Raw genomic sequence first — 24,307 nt, 5'->3', positions numbered from 1 at the left:
CAACCCAACCTGCTGGACAGATCTCAGCAGGTCAGAGAAAGAATGTAATAGATAAGAGAAAATAAACAACCTTGAAAAGCAGAACCAACGAATTTCGACTTCTTCTTTGGTCGCGGGGCTGGGAAAAAAGATTTTCTAACACCTCGGGGTCATCTCAACCACAGAAACCCGAGACAGCCCCATCCTTTGGGATCTCCCACAGGACTGGGATTGGTGTTACGTGCAGGAAGATTAGATTTTGGGGAACCCCTAAATGCCCTTTCTCATAAAAAGAAATGGGGTTTCCTATCTGAGCAAGGACAGCCTGGCTCCAAGGCCACGCAGGATGCAGCCTGCATGTGTAAATTGTTTCCAAATGGAAACAATTAGTCTTGCAAGGATTAAAAAATAATGTCTCATCAACGTTGCTGTTTAGTGCTTGTAAGAAAATCGTAGAAGCTGTTTGGTTTGGGAATTTTTTTTAAACTATGTAAAAAGTTTTCATCTAGTAATGGAAAATGGATTTCCAGTTTGCATGTAGTCATGGTTTGCTCCATGACTGCATGGAGGAAATTTGGCTACATGGGGAATGTGTATTGGATAATACATTTTGTTGGACAAATAACTTTTTTGAAACAAAGAAAAAGAAAATTTTTAAAATTATTAATAAAGGTTAGTTTATAATCATGTTCATTGCTTAGAAAATAATAGTCTATAATCATGTTCATTGCTTAGAAAATAATATTTATTTTTAAGTGTGTAGCAATCCCATCCCATTGCAGTGAGGCTTTCCATGCTATATATAAAGCTAAACATGAAACTGTTGTGATATAAATGATCTTAATGCTTAACATGGCAGCTCCTGGTATGAATGTTTCCAATGTTTTGTCATGCTGCAGACTGATATGATTTTGGGATCTCACACCAGGGATCCAGAAGGTCAGGGCTGATGAAGGAGGAATGTCCTGCCCAGGACTCACAGCAGTGATTGGTGTGTGCTTGGGGTAATCCCTTGTATGACCAATTGCATACTCTTCACAAGTTTTTGAATGTCATAATAAATTTATTTAGCATTATAGATAATGATAAAAAAAATAAACAATAAAATATAATTTAAATGCATTTGAAAGGACAAATGATTAGTGCAGCAGCAGGGGTATTGTATGGAGTAGGAATTTGTTATTTTGTAAGTGTTTCTGATCCTTCTGCACTGAGGACCTTGGGGAGGGAGGAGGAGCAGCAGTAACTGGGGATGAGGTGACATCCCAGAGCAAGTCTCTTGGACTCAGTTTATTCACAGTTAGTGCCAGTGGTTCTCAGCTGCTATTTAGAGGACTCACAGCTCATTTTTTGTTTCTCAGTCCCTTTTCTTCCCTTTCTCTTCAGCTGGGAAGCTGGGAGCAGCCACAGCAACCTGGCTGTCTTCCTCCACTTTCCTTGTGACAGGCCTGGCAGGGCACGCTTGGCCGCAGCTTTTGCCAGAGCTTTCTTCTCACACAAAAATGTGCTGAGGAACCACATGGCCAGCAGACACTGTCCTGCCTGTGAGGATTTACAGCATGGCCTATAGGAAGGGATTGTCCCTGCTCCCTGCCTGTGCTGCAGATGACCCAGGGCCCTTTGCAGGGATACTAAAATGTTGTCATGCTCTTTTGTTCATTCCTTGGAATATAAGATTCTACCCTTTTTTGAAACCACAGAGCCAGGGATGGAAAGGCAGCCCTTTGAATTTGTCAAAATTTGACTGCAGGGTTCCTTCCGACCCCTGTGCTAATTTTTAGCAGAGCAGGAAACATTAAAAATAACCATGAGAGAAGATTTCCCAACTCAGAAGGATTGTCCTCTTAAAAATCTCTGGCTTTGCTTTCACTATATATTTTTCCCCCTTAAAATTCCTGTAACATTTTAAGAGCAAGTCCATCCCTGCCAGCAGCAGTGAGGATGGAGGGGGATGGCAGAGGGCCAGGGAGCCAGGCTGGCACCTGGGCTTGTCTGAGCCAGAGGTGAGTGATGAACGTGGGAAGTGCCTGTTATTTATGGAGCAGCTTTTGCATGTGAACCAGAGCTTGCAAGCTCCACATCTTCCCTTTTGAGTGAGCTCAAAACCTTCTCAAGCCTTCAGCTGACCTCAGCAATGGGTGAATCTCATTTTTGCAATGAGAGGTGGCATTTTGATGTTCTATCTCAAGACTTGTGAGTTTCTACTGTGAAACAAAATGAAAAATACATCAGAATTTGTTTTAAAATGCATCTGAATGCAGCCTCTTACTCTGAAGTTGAAATGTTGTGTGTCAAAACCAAGGCATGCATGAAGATTATGTGATATAGTAACAAGCTCTCCTAAAGATTCAACATCTTATCTGACCCCTGTCTGCATTCTCAGCATCAAGGTGTAATTATATATCATTAAATAATAGATCATCAATGTGTACCATATTAGATTTATAAATAATGTCCTCACCCTGGTGATGGCAAAAGGGATGCACCATGGGATCACCATGGATCATTATTCCTGCAGGAACACCTGTGCCCATGTCACTCTTTGTGAGGGGTGAAACCAGGGTGTGTAATTGCAATTATCACTCACCTCTGTGAGTGACTGATTGAGCTCTGTGTCACCAGCTCTGTGTCACCAGCTGTCCCCACTAATCCAGCTCCTCTTGCTCCAGCAACCTGAGGGCTCCAGACAGATGTTGCAGATGCATTTTCTTTGCAAAACTGACAGCAACAATTTTTCTTTTCTAATGGGGAGGGTGTCTCACAGAGCTGGTTTGACCAGGCCCTGAACACATCTGGTGTGTGGTCAGAAAATGAGATGTGAGTTGGTTGCCAGCTGGAAGGGGCCTCTAGGGTCATCTGGGACCCCAACAGTGTGCTCTTCCTTGAAGCATTTTGTCCCACTTAGCCAATGCAGTGATGGTTTTGGTCAGAACTATGTTTTGGAGGAAATTGGTTGAATTTTCCCTCTACCTTGTTTTAAAGCATTGGGTTTGTCCTAGGCAGAAAGTTCATCCCCTCTGGATGTGGAGAATAATTAATTATCTGAATTGTGATCACTAAGTGTGATTTAGAGCAGAGGACTGTGATCAAGAGTGAGTGAAGGAACAAGTGAAATTGCTCCCTGGGCAAAAGGCAGAGCCAAAAGCCACTGTGATGCTTTCTATTGCCAAGGAGTCCAAGAAGAAACTCCCCCTTTTCATACACTTTTCCTGGTTGGTTTAGCAGAAGTATTTTTTGTCCTTTGAAAGTGAAAACTTCTACAGAGATTGCTTTTAAGTGGGGGAATAGAGGGTTACTCATTGTTTCCCCCGTTCCTTATTTATCAAATAAATTAGAGATTGCTTAATCTTTAATTAAAATGACATGGAGGAGAATTCAAATAAAAGACAATAACAATCTCAACACATGGGCACTCCTGAGATTTGCAAGCAGTCAAGTCAGGCAGCCCAGATTTCAGATGAAATCTCCTGGCTGCTCTTGGGACCCTGCCTTGCTCACACAGACATTTGGCTGGGCAGGTAGAGCAGAGTCAATTCAATCTCCAGCCCAGACTAACAAGATGTTTAAAATTCTGTGTTAGTCTTGTCCATTCAGTGCTGTGGCTGGCCAAGAGCCCCTTTGGAACCCTGATGGATATTGTTTCTCTCAAGCATTAAATGTTTTCCCTCAAACATATTCTGAATAGGCCATTGTTTTTGCTTCTGGATGTCTCTTTGTGGACTGATACAAGAATAGCTAAAAGCTGAAGAACTGGCATTTTATATTTAAAAAATAATAATTCTGGGACTTCTACTCCTCTGAGAAGTTGAATGTGCTGCCAGTTCTGTGCTCATATCCCATGTCTGATCCTCTGAAAGTCAGGGAGTTGCATCAGGAGCTTCAGTTGAATGACCTCAAACAATCATAGTTTCAGGAAAGAAGTTCTATGAACCTGATGCCATTTCCAGCTTTTAGAATCTAAGGAATTGAGGTGAGATAAAGTGTGGAGGAGGTGTCAGGGCAGCTTGGTTGTGACCTGCAAGCCTTTGCATTAACAGACACAACTGCTTTGTGTACATTTTTAATGACCACTATGTAGCTGTTGAGTACTGATGGTTCCTTGGAAGAAAAAGTACACATCACATAAGGAATGTAACCTGTGCTTGATGACTTCAGAAATCTCATGTGTGTAAAGACATCCTCATTTATTTTCAAGTAAACTTCTCTTGCACAAGTCCCCCAGCCCTTGTAACCCAGCTACTGATGATCTGCCCAGGTCATCTGGATTCACCTCTTTTTCCTAACAGAGCTGTGTTCCCCAGGCCCCATCAGCATAACCATTGCAGACAGATTTTTTCCTTATTGATGGCCATTTATTCCTGTGCCTGTCAATGGCTGTGAGCTGCAAGGATGCTCTTTTCAATGCAGCCATTGGCCTCCTCTTACCCACCTTTGCCTCTTTTGCTCAATTTCCTTATGACAGAAATAAGATAAACTAAAAAAGACCCACCCCAATCAGTTCCCTAAGAAATAGAGAGACCTTTGGTGCTTTAGCACTGTACCACAGTCCAGACCCCTTTTGCTTTGGTGGATCCTCACGGTTCTCAGGGCTGTAACGTGGGAGATGTTTCATCCTAGCAGGCTGGGAGGAGGATGTGCATATTCCACAGGTGTGGCTGTGCAGGGCAGGGCTAGGAAGGGGCTGGAGCTGATCCAAGGTGCAGCTTTGCAGGGGGAACCCTTGCATTTGCCACAGGCAGTGGATTTACAGTAACTGGTGGGCGTCACTTTGTCCCCAAAAGTGCCAGCTCCAGCTGATGACAGGGGCAGCTTTGGCCTTAGGGCATCTGTTCTTCCTCCCTCCTCACATCCCTTATCAAAAGCAATATTTCCTTCGGCCCAACACATTCAGTGGTTTGGTGTTAATTAAGGCCTACGTGCCAGAAATGCTGGGGAATTCACCATTTTCCATATTGATGCAGCAACCCTAGGAACAGGAGACCTGAGGAAGAGCTGGGATAACTGAGTGCTTTAGGAGAAATGGTTCAGATCCAAGGCTGATGTGAATCACTCATGGATCTGCTCAGTTTAACCAAATCAGGCATGTTTTACTGCTGCTGGTTTTGACTTTCAAAACCTCAGGGAGCCCCAGGCCAAGTGCCAGAGCAGTGTCACCTTACCCCTGTCACTAATCCTGTCGCTTCCTTTCACCCTCCTTCACACTCTGCAAATTGTTTGATGCCTCTTACTGTGCCTCTGTGAAACCTTCCTGCTGGATTGCATGGATGGAGGAGTAGGTAAATCATAGAATCATAGCCAAAGATTAAGTAAGTAGAGTCTCTTTCAGAACATGCCTAATAATGCTATGTATGAAACTTTTTCTTTTTTTTTTTAATAATACTCAATTTTACTTACTTTTTCAGGGGCCTCTTGGCTTGGATGGCAAACCAGTAAGTAGTACTAAGTGCCAAATATAACATGTCTTTGTTCAGTGCTGCTCCACAATAAATAGGCACTATCTCAACTATTACTCATTTAGTGTTACATATATAACTGTTTAGGAGGAACAATTGTACTTGGGAAGATTATTCCATGCAAGTTTGAATTCTGAGCCAGGGCTGGCCAGCAGAGCTGGAGGTGAACTTTTCTTTACCTGTCAGTTCATCTCAGCTGCCTCTTCCCCTCCTGCCCCAGCTCAGGGAGCACAGACTGCAGATGGGCATCAGGCCAAATTTGGGGAATAAACTCCAGTAGCACATTCAAAGAGCAAAGTCAATGATCTTGGTTGTGTGCTTCTGGCACTACAGAGTGATACCATAAAAATAATTGATCCCAAAGCAGGTTCCATTTTCCTCCAAAGGACCTGAGCTGGGAACTGCTTGAGGGTGCCCAGTGTCCATGAAACACTTTTTGGAACAGACTGGATTAATTTATGAGCTGTTTTTTGATTTCATTTTTGCTTGGAAGCCCTTTGGATATTCAGGTGCTTCATTCTTTTCTTTTTTATTTTACAGAAATGCAGACTTTCTTATTTTTATGCTAATTGAACCCTAGCCAGCTCTGATTCCTTCCACTGAATGGTTCCTACAGAAGGTCACAGTTCCATATTTTGTTTCCAAACCCCATTCTCTTCCACCACCTTCACTACAGGGCCCCATATGAAATCTTTTTAAATTCTGGTCTTAAACCAAGTGGGATTTCAAAGTGGGTAAAAGCCATTCAGTCTTTGCAATTGAAAAGCTGCTCCAGACACTTATTTCCATCCAGTGAGGGAGTGTGTTGTTATAGCCATACATTGCTGTGGTTGGTTTTCATCCTAACCCTGAGGATAGCAAATGTGAATAAAATCTAGAAATAAAGCATTAGACAAGAAAAGAAGGAAGGGCTTGGCTTTCATTAGCAAAACCTCATGCTGGAAGTGCAGTCAGACCCCAGAGCCCTGCCCCCTCAGGCTGGGGTGTCATTGCAGGGCAGGAGTGAGACCCCAAGGGAGAGGCAGGGGAAATCTCAGTGACACAGCAAACTTATCACACAGCCAGACTCAAACCAGACTGCTGATGATCTCTTCCACGACAGAAAGGGGCCAGCAGCCTTGCTGGCAGTGGGAGGGAGGCTGCATGGGAATGCAGATGCTGCTGACCTTCCCCACTGGTCCCACTTCAGCTCACACTGTGCACTGGCACCAAGGTTTGGTGCCTCTCTGTGCTGGAAGGCAAATGCAGAGCAGACACATCAAAGTGCTGCTCTGGGGCTCTCTCTGGGGCTGCAGTGGCCCTGCCTGTCCTACAGACAGCTGCTCAGAGGGAAGATGAATGATGCCTTCAGCAAACAGGCCAAGGAAAGCAGCCCATCCTCCTTGTTTATTTCAAACAGATGTATAATTGTTGTAATGATACACTGAGCATGTGCTTTTTCTAGAAGTGATTTAATACCTCCAGGTATCTTTTGCATCTATTTAGAGTCCTGTGGTGGTGAGCTGCTGCCACACTGCCCTGCTCTGGTCCTCTGTACTCTGTTCCAGCAGGAGCAGGCAGGACCTCGTGGGTGCTTTTTGGTAAAGTGTTGCTCATGTCAAGCACTGCACAACTTAAAATAGTAGCATGTATTCCTTAAAATAATAGATAATGTGGCTCAGGTTTGTGAATTGGTGAATGTGATTTCCTTGGTTTTAATGTCACATGCATTGGTGATTCTTCTGCTCCTTAATTTGGATTCTTCTTATGTGTTTCCAGGGACCTCCAGGACCAAAAGGGGAAAAGGTAAAGGCTGCATTAACATGTGGATTTGGAGGAAGCAGTTCCTGTATATACTCCTGTTTCTGTAATTCTTTCAAGTTCAGGTTGCCCCAATAACCCAGCTGGTTTTGTTGGAGCTGTTAGAGTGGGTTCTCAGATTGCTCTTGGAAAAGCCCCACAAAGGGGAAGGTAGGAAGAATTTGCAAAAAAAGTGGGGGGACAAGTGTGGTCTTAAAGCTCATCTATGCTATAGGGCTCTAGTAAGCCACTGAGGGTGATGAGAGCATAAAACTCTTCATTCCTCCAAGGGATCTGGGCTCCATCGTGTTTGCATGACACCCATGCAATGAGAGGAGCCAAAGAAGGTCATTACTGAAAGTGAAGTTAATTTTCACATGTGAAGGACATAAGCAGTTGCTAGGAGAGCCTTAGAGTTGGAAACAAACTGCTATTTCTGATTTATTATCTGTTTCACTGCCTGCCAGGGCAGAATCTTTCCCTATTGTGTTGTCTCAAAACCTTCTCCTCCCTCATTTTAAATACATTAAACAATAGGAAGGACTCTTGCCCCTTCCCTTGTGTGCTGTACCCGTGTCAGGCTGACCCTGTGCTCAGTCCTTCAGGGCTGAGATTTGAACTCTGACCCTTTGCTGTTTTTCCTGATTTGCAGGGGGAAGCAGGAGACATTGGCCCAAGGGTAAGTGGTGACACAGCACACTGATTTATTCTAAAATCTGGTTGGGTTTAGTCACTGCACAAAACGAAGCCTTGCTGCAAACAGTATGGTAACAGTTGTGGAAATGTTTAATTTTGCCTCTGGAGCTCTTTGTGGAGACGGTTTTCCTAACTTTGGCCATGAGGAAAAAGGAGTGGAAGATCTTTGGGTACCTCATGGAGGGTTTTGCTCCTTCTGAACCTTCTCATCCCTGATTTCCTCTTCCAGTGTCAGAGACAGACTCCATGTTTCTCTTGAAGTTTCTCTTGAGGCTGTGCTCCTTATTTGCTGGCATTAGAGCACCAGTGTGTGGGGGTAGGATCTGGTGTCCCAAGGAGAGGTCCAGCACAGAGCTGTGCAGGATGGAATGTTCCTCCTCCCTTGCTGAGCTCCCCACCTGGGAGCAGGATGGCATCCAGGTGATATCCAGGCTGCCTTTGAAAATAAAGGGGTTAAAGTAACTGTATGATGAGGGAAAACTCTTTGGACTATAGCATACAGAAATTAATGAAATTTCATGAAATTTCCTCTCATGGAGATGCATGAAATTGAGATTTACTGAGGTAAATCAGGACACGTCTCCAGAGGCACAAGGGGATGTGGCCCATGTTGGGGATGAGATGGGAGGCTTCACCATGAGGTGTGGGCTCTGTTACAGAGGTATTTCTGTATTTCTGAGGTGTGGCTGACTGTGGATTATGGGCACCTGCTGCAAACCCCATTGTGGGGATGTGCTGGAATCCTGCTGTGCCTGTCACTGTAGGAGGCTGGATTTGGAGCTGGCACTCAAGAGTTGGCTGACCTGGGTTAGATTTCATTGCTGGAAACATAACCTGGACCTCAGTGGTTAATGTTGAGTAGAGATGCTTCAGACACATTTTTCTTTTTTCCCCTGGAGGTTGTAAAATCACTCCATGAAGTTGGTGTCATATTCTGAAGCAGCTCCCAACTGCCTTGGGTGTGTTTGGAAATGTCACCCCGGGGCTCAGAGAGCCCCTAAAATTTCTCAGATGGATTTACAGCCTGTGTGGTGAAGGAGGGGCTCGGCTAAGGCCTCACTTTGTGCCCACCCACGGGCTCAGAACAGCCTTTAAGAGGTGATTGAGCAGCACAGGGACCTGAGTTTCACTCCTTGGCCAGGGCTGTGGGTGACTCTGGGGCTGGCAGCTCGGGAATGCTGGAGGAGGTGCTGCTCAGGCTCCAGAGGCTCTGTGCTGCCAGGTGCTGGGGAAGTCACCTCCTGCTGCAGGAGATGCTCTGGGACAGGCTCTGTCTGGGCCGGTACCAGCTCTCAAGGTAACACTTGTCCTTTGCTTTCACCTACCATGAAAAATGTGCTGGGTTTTGGGGGCAGATTTTGTCCTGATCTGCATTTGTCCAGATTTTGCTTCAGTTTTTGATTTATTTATGACTTTTTGCAGAACAGTGAGAAAAAGGCTCAAAAACAATTTGTGGGAAAAGTGAGAGAGAAAAGCCTGGCAGAACCATGCACAAGTCACCCTAAAAACAGGTGCCTGACTTTGAAAATAGCTCCCTTTATGTCTCCAGACACTCAGGGTTGTGAATAGGAGCACTTCTTAATACCATCTGGTCTAGATTACTTCTTATTTCTGAATTTAATCTATCTTACTCCTCAAGTTTCAGTGGTAGCTTTGTTTAGCTGATTTTGATTTTGAAAGATGTGTCAATGCAACTCACTGCATCAACGGGAAGATAAATACCTAGAACTGTATCCAGTGCCCTCTTCCTTGTAAATGATCATGTCCATGGGCTGTGGAATGAGGACAGAGTGTGTCAGTGAGCACTGGAACACTATCATTAGCAATGATGGACTAAAAGAGAATAGTCCTTGGGGTGGCTTTGGAGGGACAGTGTGGTGGGAGTGAGGTGATGGCAATTAGGGATAAGCTACTGAATCTGCTCATGTCTGCACTGCTTCTCTTTGTGTAATAAACACCTGCCAGCAGCATGGACAAAACCAGAGATTATTGCATGTTGGAATGTGCCTGGTGGGAGATGCTGGAGGGTGATTTTGGAAAGCTGAGGAAGGAGATCACCTTGGCTTGGCTTCATCACTGACTGCTCCTTGTTGTAAGCAGCGTGAGGGAGGATGCTGTGCAGCCTCACCTGCTCAGGATGGGGAATAAATGTGCACAAATGTACTGACAGAATGCATGAAAGTGTATTTACAGGGAGAAATCACTAAGAGGTCCCCTCTGCTCTTGGGAGGATAGAGAGAGTTGAAGCAGGATGCTGCTGGGGTTGGGACAGCTGTGCCCTGATATTCAGAATCACAGAATCTCAGAGTTCATGCCTGTGCTTCTCTCCCAATCAAATACATTGCTGCACCCCTGGAAAAGACTGGATTTATGAGGCTGACTTGCTGCCTGAGCTGGCACTGGGCCAGCTGCTCTGGATTTATGACCTCAGCTGGGTGATCTTGTTCCTACTGACAGATGAGATGTTCAGACAAACGGTGGGGCTGAGGGATCCCTGCACATCTGGGCCAGAGGATGCACAGTGCCTGTGGCAGCAGCCCCAGCTTTGCTCTCCAGAGGGGGAAATGAGCTTCTCAGTGGGAGAACTGCTCTGTCTGCATGGCCCAGGGGCGCTGCCTGCCCCTGGCCAGTGCTGGTGGAGGTGGCTCCAGCACCTCCTGTACCCAGAGCTGCTGGGAGCCAAGCACTGGCGTGGCTGAAGCAGCTCTGCAGCTCAGTGCAGACACTAAAGGAGCTTTTTCTCCCTTATTTTCTGCAAAATTATAACTGCTGGCCAAACTCACACTGCAGATAAAACCTCAGCACAGGAAGCATCCTGCAGAGCTCTCTGTGACAGTCCACAGCCACCTATGGATACTTTTATTTTATTATTTGCTGACTTTGGAGTGTTATGTTGAAATGGCTGCATTGAGGACTCCAAAGGTGGAAATTACCAGTGTTCAAGGTTTCTGTGCTCCAATATTCCATTGCTAGATGGGGTCAGATCCAACAGCCTGTTAGCCCAGTGCCTTCCAACCCACTGCTCTGGGAACTGTGGAGCAGGAATGTGTTACTCCATCACACTTAACCCCTCTCCTGGAGCCTGGATGTGTCCTGAACCAGGGATGGTGTCTCTCTATTTAATATCCCTCAGGGGTGTTCACCTCTCATGGGCCCATCTGTAACAGAAGCTGTTTAAAATTAAAAGTGTGATGGCTGGATTTAGTGGGATATGGTGTGTTTGGCCTCAGAGCAAATGCAAATTGTTATTTTCCATTCAAACAGATAGGGCTGGGCTTGTAATGTGCTTATTTGGATGATGCCCACCAGTCTGAGGGACAAGAAAAAAAATTCAGTTCCTGTTTTGCTCTGTGGGGTTTTATAAAAATCCCACTTTATGCTTTTTGTACTTTATGCACATAATGAGCCACAGAACTTTGTCCCTTCTGAGTACCACAAAACCTTTTACTCTCGGTAGAGTCTTTTTGGTGGTTTCTGTAGTACTTGGAGGACCTGGCCACGTGCAAGTGTTCTGTTTCCTCATTAATTTTAATTTCTCAGTATTTCAGTGCTGTTCTTCCCAAAAGTAGCTGTGTTTAACTGAGTGTTGAGCTTAAAGCCCCTCTCTCCATCTTGAAAAAAATTCTTGGTAGGGACTGATTTATTTTCTGGGGTTTAATAGGTTTTTCTGACTTTACTTTTTCCCTCTCTCCTTGTCATGATGGTGTTAAAACATCTGTACTGGGAGGCTGGGCAGGAGGTGGCTTTGCCAGTGCACTATTCCTCCCAAAACTGAGGTTTGGGGTTATCTGTTCTTGGTGTGCAAGGTTTAAAAGCTCTTTGGCAATTTGGAAAACAGGTTTGTTCCCCAGAAACCTCCAAAAACCCTCATGGAGGCTTTGCTGTGTGTTCCCACAGGGCTTCTTGTGGCTTCACTCCACCCTCTTGACTCCCCTCTGGGTGGGTGGATGGGGGAAAGGGAGATGCACGTGGTGCCCTGAGAAAGGAAATGTCTTCCTGCTTCTCCCCAGACAGATGAGTGGAAAGGCTAAAACACAATAGCAATGACTACTGATACAGCCTAAATACATTGTTTTTGCATCATATAAATCTGGGAGATTTATCTGCAATTTGCAGGCTGGGAATACATCAGTATTCATTTGAGCCTCCGAAAACAAATACAGTATTTGGTCTCAGGGAAATGCTGGGATATATCATCCCCTATGGGGTTTACTGGAATAATACTCTTTATTCTGCAGTAGGGGAATCCTTGCTCCAGCTGCTTTGAATGTCCTATTGTGCAGTAAACTAGTGAAAAAATACTTGTTTCCCTCAGTCTGTGTCCTGTTACAAAGATCCAGTGTACCCAGAACCTTAAACCCCAGTGTTGGCTACCTAGACTATTACTTTCTAATGTACCAACTAGTTATTAAAAATAAATGTTATATATTGCTACAGCCTTTAAAACTCGCTCTTCTGCTGTGCTTTCATCTTAACTGCTGCTCTTTCTTCTTCTGCCTCCCACTTTCCCTGGATATAGATGGTTTTTCCCCACCTCAGTCATGGATTTCTGGCTAATGATCAGCTTGTCTTTAGCCGGCGAGTGCTCAAGGTAGACTCCAAATCTGCTGCCACTGCTTTGCTGTGATTGAGCTGCTTTTGCTTTCTCTTTCTGGCTGACTGTTGCTATTTTAAATTGCCACAACCATGGCTGTGTTTAGAGATGCTTGTTGGGAGCACGTTTAACTGAAATCCCATTAGAATTAGGATTAGGAGGCTGGCAGTGTCAGAGTAAAGGGACATAAAGCTAATGGGGTTTAGCATTTGGTTCTTTGTGAGATTTGAGAATCAAGCAGCAAAATCCTGTAAATTTGATATAAACAGTGTTGGTATTGTAAAATAAAATGCATTAAAACTAGAGTAATCTAAATCCTTGAACTCTAAATGGGACATTGTAATTAGGAAAAATTCAGTGGGAGACTCAACTTGACATAATTGGTTGCAGTGTTCAGCATTTACAATTGGGTTTTTTAAAAAAGGATGCAAGTGATTTAGGAGCCCAGATCTTGTTGAAAGGCCATGGGACTTGTGCTGCTAAGTCACTTAAGGACTTCTGAAAAATCCCACACTTGTCCCTGATTTGAGGGTGGACCGCATATTAAACCCAGCCCTCGGTGGTGACTCTCCCAGATGTTGCTAAAAGATTTACAAGCCTGCCCTTCCCATTGTGCAGTCCATGGATGGGCCAGGCCGGGCCCCGGGGCTGGGCTGGGCTGGGCTGGCTGCTGGGGGGCCAGGAGATGATTCCCAGCCTGGAACCAGCCCCACGGGGTGCTGCCCTTGGGAATGGCACCCACAGACCCACGGGGACACAGCGAGTTCTGGGCACCCAAAATCCGCAGGGTGCGAGCGGCTCGGGAGGTTCGTGTGTGGCTGTGGCTGCCTGTGGAGGAAGACATTAAGCACTGCCACCTTTTTTTTGTGTGGTTTTCTGGAGTGGTGCACTGAGCCATGGCAGTGTGTGCATGCTCCCTGCCAGCATGGTGTGAGCCTGGGCTGCTCTGGGTGCTGCTGGGTTGGTGGATTCCATGCAGACAGTCACTGGGTAGGGATTCAGCAGATTAAATCTTGCTGTCGAGCACAATCCTGCTTGAGGAACCAGACCCAAATGGCATAAATTGGTGAGCTCACTTTCATCTTTCCCAGCTGCAGTTGGGAAAGCTGAAAGTTAAACATCTGGAAGCTGCAGTTAAATTTCTCTGGGACGGGAGAGGCCAGGGCGCTGGGGGCCCAGGGATGCAGTGCATGTGTTGTGGACACCCTGAGAGCCCCCCTTGGCAACACTGCTTCATCTCACCATGTCTGTGTGAACTTCTTCCAGGGTGATCAAGGTCGAGATGGAGCCATGGGGCCTCCTGGTCCTCCAGGACCCCCAGGTGCCCGGGGGCCTCCTGGTGACACGGGAAAGGATGGCCCAAGAGGACCCCCAGGCTCCCCTGTAAGGACGGGAGATGCGCAGCCAGCTGGTGCCAGGCAGCTCTGCCCCACGAGGGACAGCAGGGTGAAGGGTGTCCCCTTTGCCACCACAGCCACTGAGTCCAGCCTGAGCCACAGCTGGGCTCCAGAGGCTGCTCACAGAGCAAAGCCTTGGGGCGTGGGGCAGGGGAGCAGGAGGGAACCTTGTGTCTCAGTTTTGGAGCAAAGAGCTGGGCCTGGGGTGTGTGATTGCAGGTGCTGGTTGTAACTCACACAGCCAGGAGATCTCTTCCCCAAATCATACCCAGCTCATTCCTGTTGCAAATCTGAAGGCCACTGGCAATTTATTCAGTAAAAAATAGGCTAAAGCATAACACAGTGGAACATTCTAATTATTGCTGAGCATCTCAGAGAATGAGAGGTAATAGTTTCAATGTTGGTATTTTTATTTTTTTGCAGGGTTTCAAAGGCGAGCCAGGAGAGGATGGGGTCATGGTCAGTATTGCCCAGAAGCATCTCTGTGTTTGCCCCTCACTCCCACTGAACATCACCCTCCTGCTCACTGCAGCAAGGGGGTTTGTGTTGTTCCTTATGGAGGACAAAAAACCCCTTATGGAATTATAGGTGCCCTAAAATGGATGTTTTTCCAGGGCTACCTGTGTCCTAGGGAGAAAAGAGGCCAGTTTTTGTATCCCCTGGGCTCTTCTGGAGGGATGCGGTGCTCCTGTATGCTGACTCCTGACCCTCTGAAGCCACCTGGCATTGTAACTCCAAATTGCTAATGTTTACATTGGATAAAAAGGTGTTTATTATACATAAAATACATGAGCCATAAAAGGATATTATTTACTGGGAGAACAAAGAAAAAAATACAGCTCTACTTGTAAGGGAAGATGAGAAGTTGACATCTATGTCATTTTTTTTCTTGGAATTAAAATGCTCTTAGAAATATTTTTATTCTGTTGTCAAACAAGTGTATCTATCACTCTTCTATTCAACAGGGTGCCAGAGGCCCTCCAGGACCAAAGGTGGGTAATTATCTGCCTATTTTTAACATGAATTCTTGAAATAATGCTTCATAAGAGGGGTGGGGATGAAAATAAGCATTTTGCAATGGACTTGAGCCCATTGATATATATCAGATATAAAATTCCAAGGCATTGACTGGGGTGTAAATGTTTGAATGTGTCACTTCCTCAATATCACATCCACTGCCCATGCTCAAAACTGGAAATGGGGCTGGAGGGAGCTGCAGGGGGCTGCAATCTGCTGTGCTGTGGGAATGTGCTTTCTTGCATTTGGGGAGGATGAATATGATCAGCACAAGCCAAGTATTTTAATTTTACAATCAATTTTGATTATCCACATAATTTGCCTTATTTTCTGTCATGTCCCTAAATTTTTTTCTCTTCTGTTGATGTTGCTGTTGAAGGGTGAGCCTGGTGTCCAGGGGAAAAAGGTAAAATGGTGATTTAAAAGATTATATTTATATATTTATATTTATATTTATATTTATATTTATATTTATATTTATATTTATATTTATATTTATATTTATATTTATTTGTTTCCCCTTTGCTTTGCTCTGTCTCTGCTTGGCTTGGAAAACCATTGCCAGAGACTGGTGTAGAGGCTGTGGTCATGGCTGTCCCCACCAGCCCTTCCCTGTGTTCCCTCAGTTTCCCTCCCACACCATCCTGGGGCTGGGCATGGCTGTGCCTGCAGCCTGGCTTTCATTTCCACCAGAAGCCAGGAGCTGCAGCCACATCTGCCCAAGAGACAAAGAATAAAAGAGCAAATGCCAAGCAAAGCAGTAGGTCTCAGCCCTTTCTCTCCAATAATTCAATGAGCCTGGAGGATGTTCTCTGCCCAGGGAAGGGGTCTGGAATTCCTGGGATGGCCATCACCCAGCAGCACTGCAGTCCCATGGGAAATGTCCCCTGGAGGCCAGGAATGCTGCTGGGGTGTGGCATTGAAGATTGTGAGAGATTCACATGTCCAAGCTCTCCACCCCAGTGGAGAAGTGGATAAATCACTGCCTTTAAGAGAAGTCAAAGCACTGACAGGGCCCAGCCTTTCCTCTTTTACTGATTTGGCCCAAACCAGGGGTGGCCATGGGTGTTTTTCAGGCCAGAATTTGTTTTTAACATTTCATAACTGGCTGGTAAAACTAATCTTGTCAGCATCCATGAAGTGGCTTAACTCCAGGAGAACCACAAACACAAGCAAAACCAGAAAACCTCCTCCTGGCAGAGGGTGTGGGTGGCTTGTGATGCAGTCCATGAAACAGCTACAGGAGGTCTTTGTGACCCAAAGGGCCTTGAGGAAGTTAATGTTTAGTTTCTGTTGAAGGTGGGAGAAGATCTTTGCCAGAACCTGCCGTGAGCAAATTCTGGAAGATGCCCATCCATCCTCCCAGGAGCAGGGGAGGCAGGGCTGGGTGGGAGCAGGGCAGCACCCTGGAGCCTCCTGTGCTCCTTGCTGCTGCTCTCCCCTGCAAACCTGAGTGGGTTTTGGGTCTGTGCAACACTCAGTGAGGTCAAATGATGTGTTGGAACCTACTAAGTGTGTACAAGGCCTGTGTATTTCACTTTTTGTGTTTTGTTCCATCAGGGTGATGATGGGATCCCTGGGGAACCAGGACTGGTGGGCCCTAAGGTATGTTCTGCTCTGTGTCCCTCTAATTCATGTGCTGGGCAGCACCTTTTGCTGTCTGGTTTTTGCACCATATCACAGCTGGGGCAGGATGAGAAACATTTTTCCTGTGGTGTGGAAAAAGATCAAAAAAGTGTGAGGGTGGTGAGACCACGGCACAGGGTGCCCAGAGCAGCTGTGGCTGCCTCATCCCTGGAAGTGTCCAAGGTCAGGCTGGACAGGGCTTGGAACAATCTGGGACAGTGGAAGGTGTCCCTGCCCATGGCAGGGGTGAGACTGAATGATCTTCATGACCCCTTCCAACACAAAACATTGTGAATTTATTGTTCTGTGCTGTGGTTTTGGGGCCATGGCTGAACACACCACCTGCAGCCAAATTGCTGAATCTGAAAGTTTCACTTTTATCTCAAAAACTCCCCATTTGCACCTGGGCAAGGTGATGTGTTTGACAGCTGAAAGCAGAGCTCTGCTCCCTTGTGTATGTAAAGTGAAGATAAATCAAGGAAATGATAACCTAAAGAAATCTTTTCTCCATCCTCCCTGTATAGCATTGGTCTAAAGGGTTTTGTTTTCAGGGAGAAAAAGGAAGCGTGGGTCCCAAGGGAGAGAATGGCACAGATGGCTTCCCAGGACTGAAGGTAAGGAAAAGCTGCAACTCTGGGCACAGCACTGCTCAGACAGAGGATTCCAGCTGAGGTGTTTTGGACCTTTGCCTTCTAAAAGCCTCATAAAGTGCCAAAACTGACATAAAAAAGTGAGATTAGGAGTGTTCGAACTTTTCCTGGTGATTTGATGAAAGCTGGGTTCAAGCACAGATCAGTATAAGAGCTTGTAAGTCATCTACTTGCACATTTTCCACTGAATTGTCTTTTTCCTCAAAAACTGTAGAATTCTGATCACAATTTGATCCCATGTTATTGATGGCTGTGGAATTGCTTCAGAGCCCCAAGCACTTGTGAGCTGTCCTGTCCTCCTGACCTCCAAAGCTGCTGAGAGATAAAATTATCTGGGTTTGTGGGGTGGTGCTGAGAAGCCCCAGATAGCATCTGTGGGCTGCTATTTACCCCCTCAGCTGCTTTGGATTTAGTAGGATCTGGATGCACTAATATTTTCTGTATTAAAGAGTTCTGATCCCTTACTGGGCAAGACAGTGTGTGTGAGGAAGAAAGTGGGCTCTGGTGAACTTTAGTAAACTTTTTTCTAGAACCACACTAGCAGTGCTGATTGAATTGAGTTTTTTTCTATACATTTTTACCATTTTTTACTTTTTGGAGAGCTTTAACTTGGTTGGCAAAGGGATCAACATGGGTGTGACAAATGGGACATCTTTTGAATCATGAACAGAATTTCAGGTCATTACTGTAAGAGTGGTATAACTTTTTAACCCTCCAATTAAAACAAACCAAAAAATTATGAAAATGAGGGTAAGGGGAAAAAATAAAAAAGAGGAAGAAAAAAGGAACAATTTGGCACAGAACTTTTCCTTAAACTTCCCCTTGAAAATGGTTTAAACATCTCTGCTGAAACTTTCCACATGCAAAATTCAGCCTGAAGCAAAGGGAGCCATGTGGAAGCAGCACAGAGAGATGGAGCTCAGCACAGGGAGCAGGGAGAGCAGCACAGTCCCGAGCTGGCCACTCCCCTGCCCCTGCAACGAGACCTCCTCTTACTCTTCTTGTTGTTACACCAACATTGTTTTTTGCTAAATATATTCATTCTCAGGTCAAATCTATTTTCTTCTAGGAGAAGCAGTCCCTTGTTGGTGTCATAATTTTTCTTAATCTAAAGCATATCTTTATGGGTGGGTACAGTATTTTTAGGATAAATATTTTATATTTTACTTGGTCTCATTGAAAAATGATTTTTGATTTTCAGGGTGAACCTGGTGAGAAGGGAGGAATTGGCTCCATTGGACCTCGGGTATGGATGTTCAGGATTTCATTTTGGAACAATACTTTTCTCAACCTTAGCTGTGCCCCATCACCTCTTTCTGCTTAGAATGTGGATGAATTGCTTCAGGATCTATTCAGTGTCAGAAAATAGAGATGGTGCATATTTAAACAAATGATTGCACAGGTACTAAATGCTGGCATGGGAAATCAGTCAAGTCCAATTTTCTTACACTCATGACCATTCTGTGACCCTTTTTTCTGCAAGAGGGAAGCTGGGAATGGGGTTAATCAAATGAGGATTTTTATGCTCTTCTCCATTACACAAACTGATGGCCTTTTGAGGTTTGACATTTCCAGCTGCCAGACTAAGGACTGGTTAAATCCATGGTGTTTGTAAGGTGATAACCCCCAAACGCTGCATGTCAGGTCTTTGCTTTCCTAGCAGCCACCTCTGCATGCTGTGGGATTAATCAGGATTCATCCCTGCCTGCAGGGTCCCCCTGGGCTGAAAGGGGAGCAGGGAGACACCGTCGTGATCGACTACGACGGCCGAATCCTGGACGCGCTCAAGGTGAGCCTGTGCCAAAGCTCATGGGAAAGGACTGACATCCATGGGGACAATGTGTCCACCCTTGTCCTGTGTCTCCTCCTGAGGTCTCTGTCTTGCCACACAGCTGGCTGGGAGGGAAGAAAGAGCTGATTGCCTCTGGGGGCTGAGGATATTTAGGATGCAGCAGCAAAAGCGGTGGTGGAGCTTGAAGGCAGCAGTTGGGATGTGGGAGGAAGGGGGAGGACACCCAAGCCTTAACCTGTAGTACCCTGACCTTTTCATTAGAAAGAAATAGGCTGAATAGAATAAATACTTAATTACAGGCATATTTGAGAAGCATCCTAATTGTTTTATAACAGGCTGCAGGGATACACAAAGTGCTGGTAATTTCCGTTTGCCAGATGTCCGCGTGGCACGCAGCTTTGGGAGTGGAGTGCAGTGCTTGGAGAGGCTCCATCAAATGTCTGGAGGCTTCATCTGCTGGACCCAGACCCTGTCCCTTGTTCTGCATGCAGAGACTGCTGAGGGGCACATCACTGAACCTCACTAACTTTGCTGTTTTCCTGCTTACTCGCTGTTTGCAGTGTTTGTGCACTGACCTGTCTCAAGGACAAGGCTCTGGAAAGGCTTCCAGTGTGACTAAGTGTAACAGCATTTGAGTGTGCAGCCATGGAGAAAGGTGCTCCAGGATATGATACTGGTTTGGCTTCCATCTGAGCAAGACCACAAATTTTGCTGCTTGAAATAATTTGCAAGCTGGAAAATATTTGTTCATCTCAAGGTGGTTTGTGGTCTTTGCATCCAGCAGTGCCCAGGAAAAATAACTTCTTTAAGTGTGAAAGGTTTTCCTGTTGTTAGTGCTCACACAAACTCCTTTTTTCCCCTCTTTAATTGCACCTCCCTGGCTGGCTGACACTGTTTTCAGCATGAGGCTGCTTCCCAGGCTGGCTGACTGGAGTGGGCAGGATGCAAAAACAGACCATCAAATTGGGGTCCCACCTCCAGCTAAAGGCATTTTGCCTCTTAGCCCATGTCTTTGCAGCTGTACACCTGGCTGGCTCCCACTGTGTTGTGTTCTGCATGAACAGCCCCATGGCAGAGGAACCTTGGGCACTCTGTGGCAGCTGAGCTCATCTCAGTGCTCAGGCCATCCCACTCACCTGAGTGTCTCTGGCAGATCATGGCTGGGAGTGCTCATCCCCACAGCATGAGGACAACATGCCATGTCCATGCCAGTCATCACCAAACCTCTTTTGTTTGTGTTTCAGGGTCCTCCAGGTCCCCCAGGGCCACCGGGCCCCCAAGGCACTCCAGGTCCCAAGGTGAGCCTGACCTCTACCAAGCTACACAGTCCTTAGTAGCTCTCCATGAGGAGTCTCCCAAGCCAAAATCAGGCAGTTGAAGCTGCCTGCAGAGGAGTTTGAGGCTGTGTGTGCTATTTATCCCTTTCTCTGGCTGAAAAAGCAGTGGCTTTCACACAAAAGCCAAAATTTTGTTGACCTGTCTCTGTCCTTCTTCCAGAGGATGGTGTCCCAGAAACAAGTCCACTCCCAGTTCCACACCTGACATACAAAATCCCAGCTCCCCTGAGACTGCCTCATTTGTCTGTGGCAGGAGGCAGAAGTGGGAGAAGCAGTTGTGAGAGGGGCTGGCAGTCCCATGGCTGTGCTGAGCCACCCTCCCCGTGTGCTCCTTGCTGTCCCAGGGCTGTGTCCCAGGCCCTGCTCTCCTCCTGCTTCACAAGCAAGAGTCTGTAACCTGCAGCCAGCTGCTTCTTCAAAAGAAGAATGTAATTTGTAGAAAAGTATCTCTTGAAAGAATAGGGTGGGACAGGATTTTGGTGCCTTTTGAGATCTCTGTGCCAATATCCAGATCATGCTGCTGGGTCACTGGCACCTCCTTGGTCCTAAGCCTGGAATGGCAAACCCATAACCACAACAGTTATATGTGAATAACTCATTTCCTTGCACAATGCTTTCCCAGGATGAATCCTTAATTTAATTTACCATGGACTCCCCTTTCTTTGTCTCCCTCCAGGGAGAGTTGGGCTTGCCAGGTCCACCTGGAATGGATGGTGAAAAGGTGAGTGAGGCACGGCTGGACCGAGCGAGGCCTTGCCAGGAGCCAAATGAAAAGGAAGTTTCCTGTGTGTCTGAAAAGCAAATCCAGCGTGCCAGGAGTGAGCTCTGCTGGAGAGGGGCAGCTGTGGCCCCCTGAATTGATGGCCCTGTGCCTGCAGCCCCTGCTCTGCTCTGAGCGTGCTGATGCTGCTGTGGCCATGTCTGCTGATCTAAAGGGGCTCCTTTCACAAGCAGCTCATCAGATGCTGTCTCAAATCTTTTTGTAAACCTTCCCAACCCCAAATGGCTGGAATCCCTCCTGCAGCCCAGCCAAATTCTGCTGCACCCTCAAAACTGGCATCTGTAAGGTTGAATGTTAAAACATGTTCTAGTGAGCTCGCGATGCGGAGGGAAACAGCAGAGAGGCAGAAGTGGCTGCTGTGAGGGGTTATTTTAAGAGTTTTCTCCTAAACATGTTGTATTTTCTCAACTTGCAGGGTCCCAAAGGAGCAAAGGGTGACCAGGGCAGCATGGGGGCCACGGGGCAGAAAGGAGAGACAGGAGAAATGGGCTCGGCAGGTCCCCCGGTAGGTCCCTTTGGTGTCCCTGCCCCTCTGCCCTCGGTTCTTTGTTGCACTCATTTCTGCAAATGCCCAGAATGGGGCTGGGCTGGCTGAGTTAAGCAATGACCTCTCCACACCACCTTACTGTGGAGCTTTGAATTCCCATTTCTAATCAGCCTATTCAGAATGTATCAAGGAAGAGAAAATATTTCTTCAACGTCCCCCAGAGATGACCATGAGCTTTGCTTGAGCCAAGGCTGGTGTTCAGAGGGAGACAAACCTATTTGTCTCTCATTTCTGCTTTCCTGGAAGATGCACCACATCAGTGTCACATTTTTATCTTTCAGGGAGCAGAAGGGCCAAAAGGAGACAAAGGAGAAAAAGGAGACACTGGGTCACCATGTCTGCAGAATAATCATGTAAGATCTTGGCAACATAAAGTCTCTTCTATGACACAGGACCAGGCAAAGTTGGGGGTTCAGGACACATCCACCAGTCCCATATCCATCAGCAAAACCCAAGTTTTCTACAAGTGTCTAAATGGGGTTTATTCCTTAGGGAAGAGCTGTTCACACACTTAGCACTGCAAAGTTATTTAGATTTTGTATTGGTGGCTGAGATATTGGATGCTGCTGTTGCAATTAATTGGGCATTAAATGATGATTCTGGGCTTTGTGAGGTTTCCACTCATGACAGCCTTGTTAATGTGCTGTTTAATTCCCTTCTGCAGATCATCCCTGAGCCTGGACCCCCTGGATTACCTGGCCCTATGGTAGGACTCTGAAGTGCTTCCTGCAGGTTTATTATTGTATATGATAAAGGACAAGGGTGGTTTGTTCTGTTTAATCATTGTGGCCTGTCTTAAATCTGGGAAAAAAATCAGGGAAGTGCTGATCTGTCTTTGGAGAAACTAAAGCACCCAATTTAGGAGAGTCCATCAGAGTTTATGGCTCATTTTGCAAAAATCCAAGTTGTTCCTTGGGAGAAAAGATAAAATCTTGTGGGATGGAAAATCTGTTTCCCACCATGACAGTGTCTATATTCCCCTAAATTCACCCAAGTCATGAAGTTTTCTGCCATCAGCTGCACTGGGAGAGGATACAGGTGGTGATGAACGCACAGAGCATTTTTGAGGGAGACATCAAAGGGGTTTGGTGCCTACAGTGCTCCGAGAGGAGCTGTCAAGGACATTGGGAAGGCTGGGATGTCTTTGCTGGGTGCAAGATTCACCTTGAGAGACCATGCTTCAAAAGCAGTGGCATTTCAGGTGGCATTCACAGCCTGGGAGGTATCCCAGCCCTGCCCAGGTGTGGAGGGCTGTGGTGGCACCACGACACCCCCAGAGCTTCCTGTCACTTCCTTCAGCAAAGCTTCTGGGGGCTCCCACTCCCCAGAGCTTGTGTTGCAGAGCTTTATTGTCCTATGTTACACAAAATGCTCCTTCTCAATTCCCCTGCCCTCTGATCTGATACTGGAGAACAAAATAAACTGCCACCTGTCTTGAAATAAGTATTTGGCCATTGTCAGCCTGTAATTTGAGCAAGAAATGGTTTGGGAAGGAAAGTTTAGAGTATGTTTTTAAATTCTGGGTTTTTTCAAATGCACCACTGTCTTTCCCACAGGGTCCTCCAGGAATCCAGGGGCCTAAAGTAAGTCAATAAATTAAATGTCACCCAGTTTCCCAGCTGCTAGTGCATTATTTACAGGCTCACAAAGGCCTGTCAGCTCTGGAGACTGAGCTTTTTTGTCCCTGTTGTCACAACACATCCCTTGGTTACTGTTCAGCAGTTGGCATTTTGGAAAACAAGCCACTTTTCCTTCCAAGCATTTACAATCCAAACCCCTCCTCCAGCACAGAGTCCTGAGGGCTGGTGAGAGCCAGGGTTTCCAAACCATAAGGCTTAAAACCTGTATTTTCAGCTATTTTCTTAGATGATGTGTTCAAGAGCAAAACATCAGCAGCAGTGTGGGTGTGAGACGCCAGGGAAGGGGCAGGAGATGGGGGCTCATCCTTGGCTGATCCATTTCATTCCTGCAGGGTCTGGATGGTGCCAAGGGAGAGAAAGGTGACAGTGGGGAGAAGGGGGACCAAGGTGACACCGGACCTGCTGTGAGTTGTTCTCCCAAATCTCATTTCTGGCTGTTGACAGAAACCTGTCTCACAGGAAACAATCCCAATGCTTTGTTTCTTTTTAATTTAAGGGTCTCCCTGGTGCTCCAGGGCTCATTGGTTTACCTGGTACCAAAGGAGAAAAGGTAATTACAGGTGTGGGAGAGGAGCAGGGACATTGGGCTGCAATCCTGAAATAGGGGTGTAAAATCCTGCTGTGGGGAGTCCAGCCAGAGCTGCAGAGCTGGAGCAGCCCTGCCCTGGTGGGTGGCAAAGGAGCAGCCTCCAGTCCCAGAGCTCCTGGGTGAGCCCTGCCCTCACTACCATGTTAAACCAACCGAATCTAAGTTTGTCTGCAGCACCAAGATCAACACAGCACATCCTAATTGTCATTTTTACATCTGCAGGGAAAGCCAGGGGAGCCAGGATTGGATGTGAGTATGAAAACCATTAATTATTTGTGGTAGTAACACAAGTAACACACACCTAACTTGAGATTGTTGGGAAAATATGTATACACAATGGCCATGGAATGATGGCTATAGAAAGGGCTGAATTTGGCCCATTGCTGGGCTGCTTCCACTGCACAGTGGAACTGCTCACCTAAAGGTGCTG

At 46.2% G+C, this 24,307-nt stretch overlaps 1 protein-coding gene across 1 annotated transcript in view; it reads left to right on the top strand.

The window, feature by feature from the left end:
• The window catches only part of COL23A1 (collagen type XXIII alpha 1 chain), a 174,757-nt gene that overhangs the window by 147,601 nt on the left and 2,849 nt on the right, over positions 1–24,307 (top strand). The window contains 19 exon segments of the mRNA XM_054516396.1: positions 5,382–5,408; positions 7,191–7,217; positions 7,864–7,890; positions 14,322–14,357; positions 14,864–14,890; positions 15,295–15,321; positions 16,476–16,520; positions 17,093–17,155; positions 18,393–18,437; positions 18,903–18,980; positions 20,228–20,281; positions 20,997–21,041; positions 21,517–21,606; positions 21,930–22,001; positions 22,313–22,354; positions 23,205–23,231; positions 23,621–23,692; positions 23,785–23,838; positions 24,100–24,126. Coding sequence (XP_054372371.1) covers positions 5,382–5,408; positions 7,191–7,217; positions 7,864–7,890; positions 14,322–14,357; positions 14,864–14,890; positions 15,295–15,321; positions 16,476–16,520; positions 17,093–17,155; positions 18,393–18,437; positions 18,903–18,980; positions 20,228–20,281; positions 20,997–21,041; positions 21,517–21,606; positions 21,930–22,001; positions 22,313–22,354; positions 23,205–23,231; positions 23,621–23,692; positions 23,785–23,838; positions 24,100–24,126 — 885 coding nt within the window.

The sequence above is a fragment of the Molothrus ater genome, chromosome 15, assembly GCF_012460135.2.
Source record: "Molothrus ater isolate BHLD 08-10-18 breed brown headed cowbird chromosome 15, BPBGC_Mater_1.1, whole genome shotgun sequence".
NCBI classification, from domain to species: domain Eukaryota; kingdom Metazoa; phylum Chordata; class Aves; order Passeriformes; family Icteridae; genus Molothrus; species Molothrus ater.
Note: the sequence above shows the minus strand (reverse complement) of the source record. Positions and strands in the feature narration are given on the sequence as shown.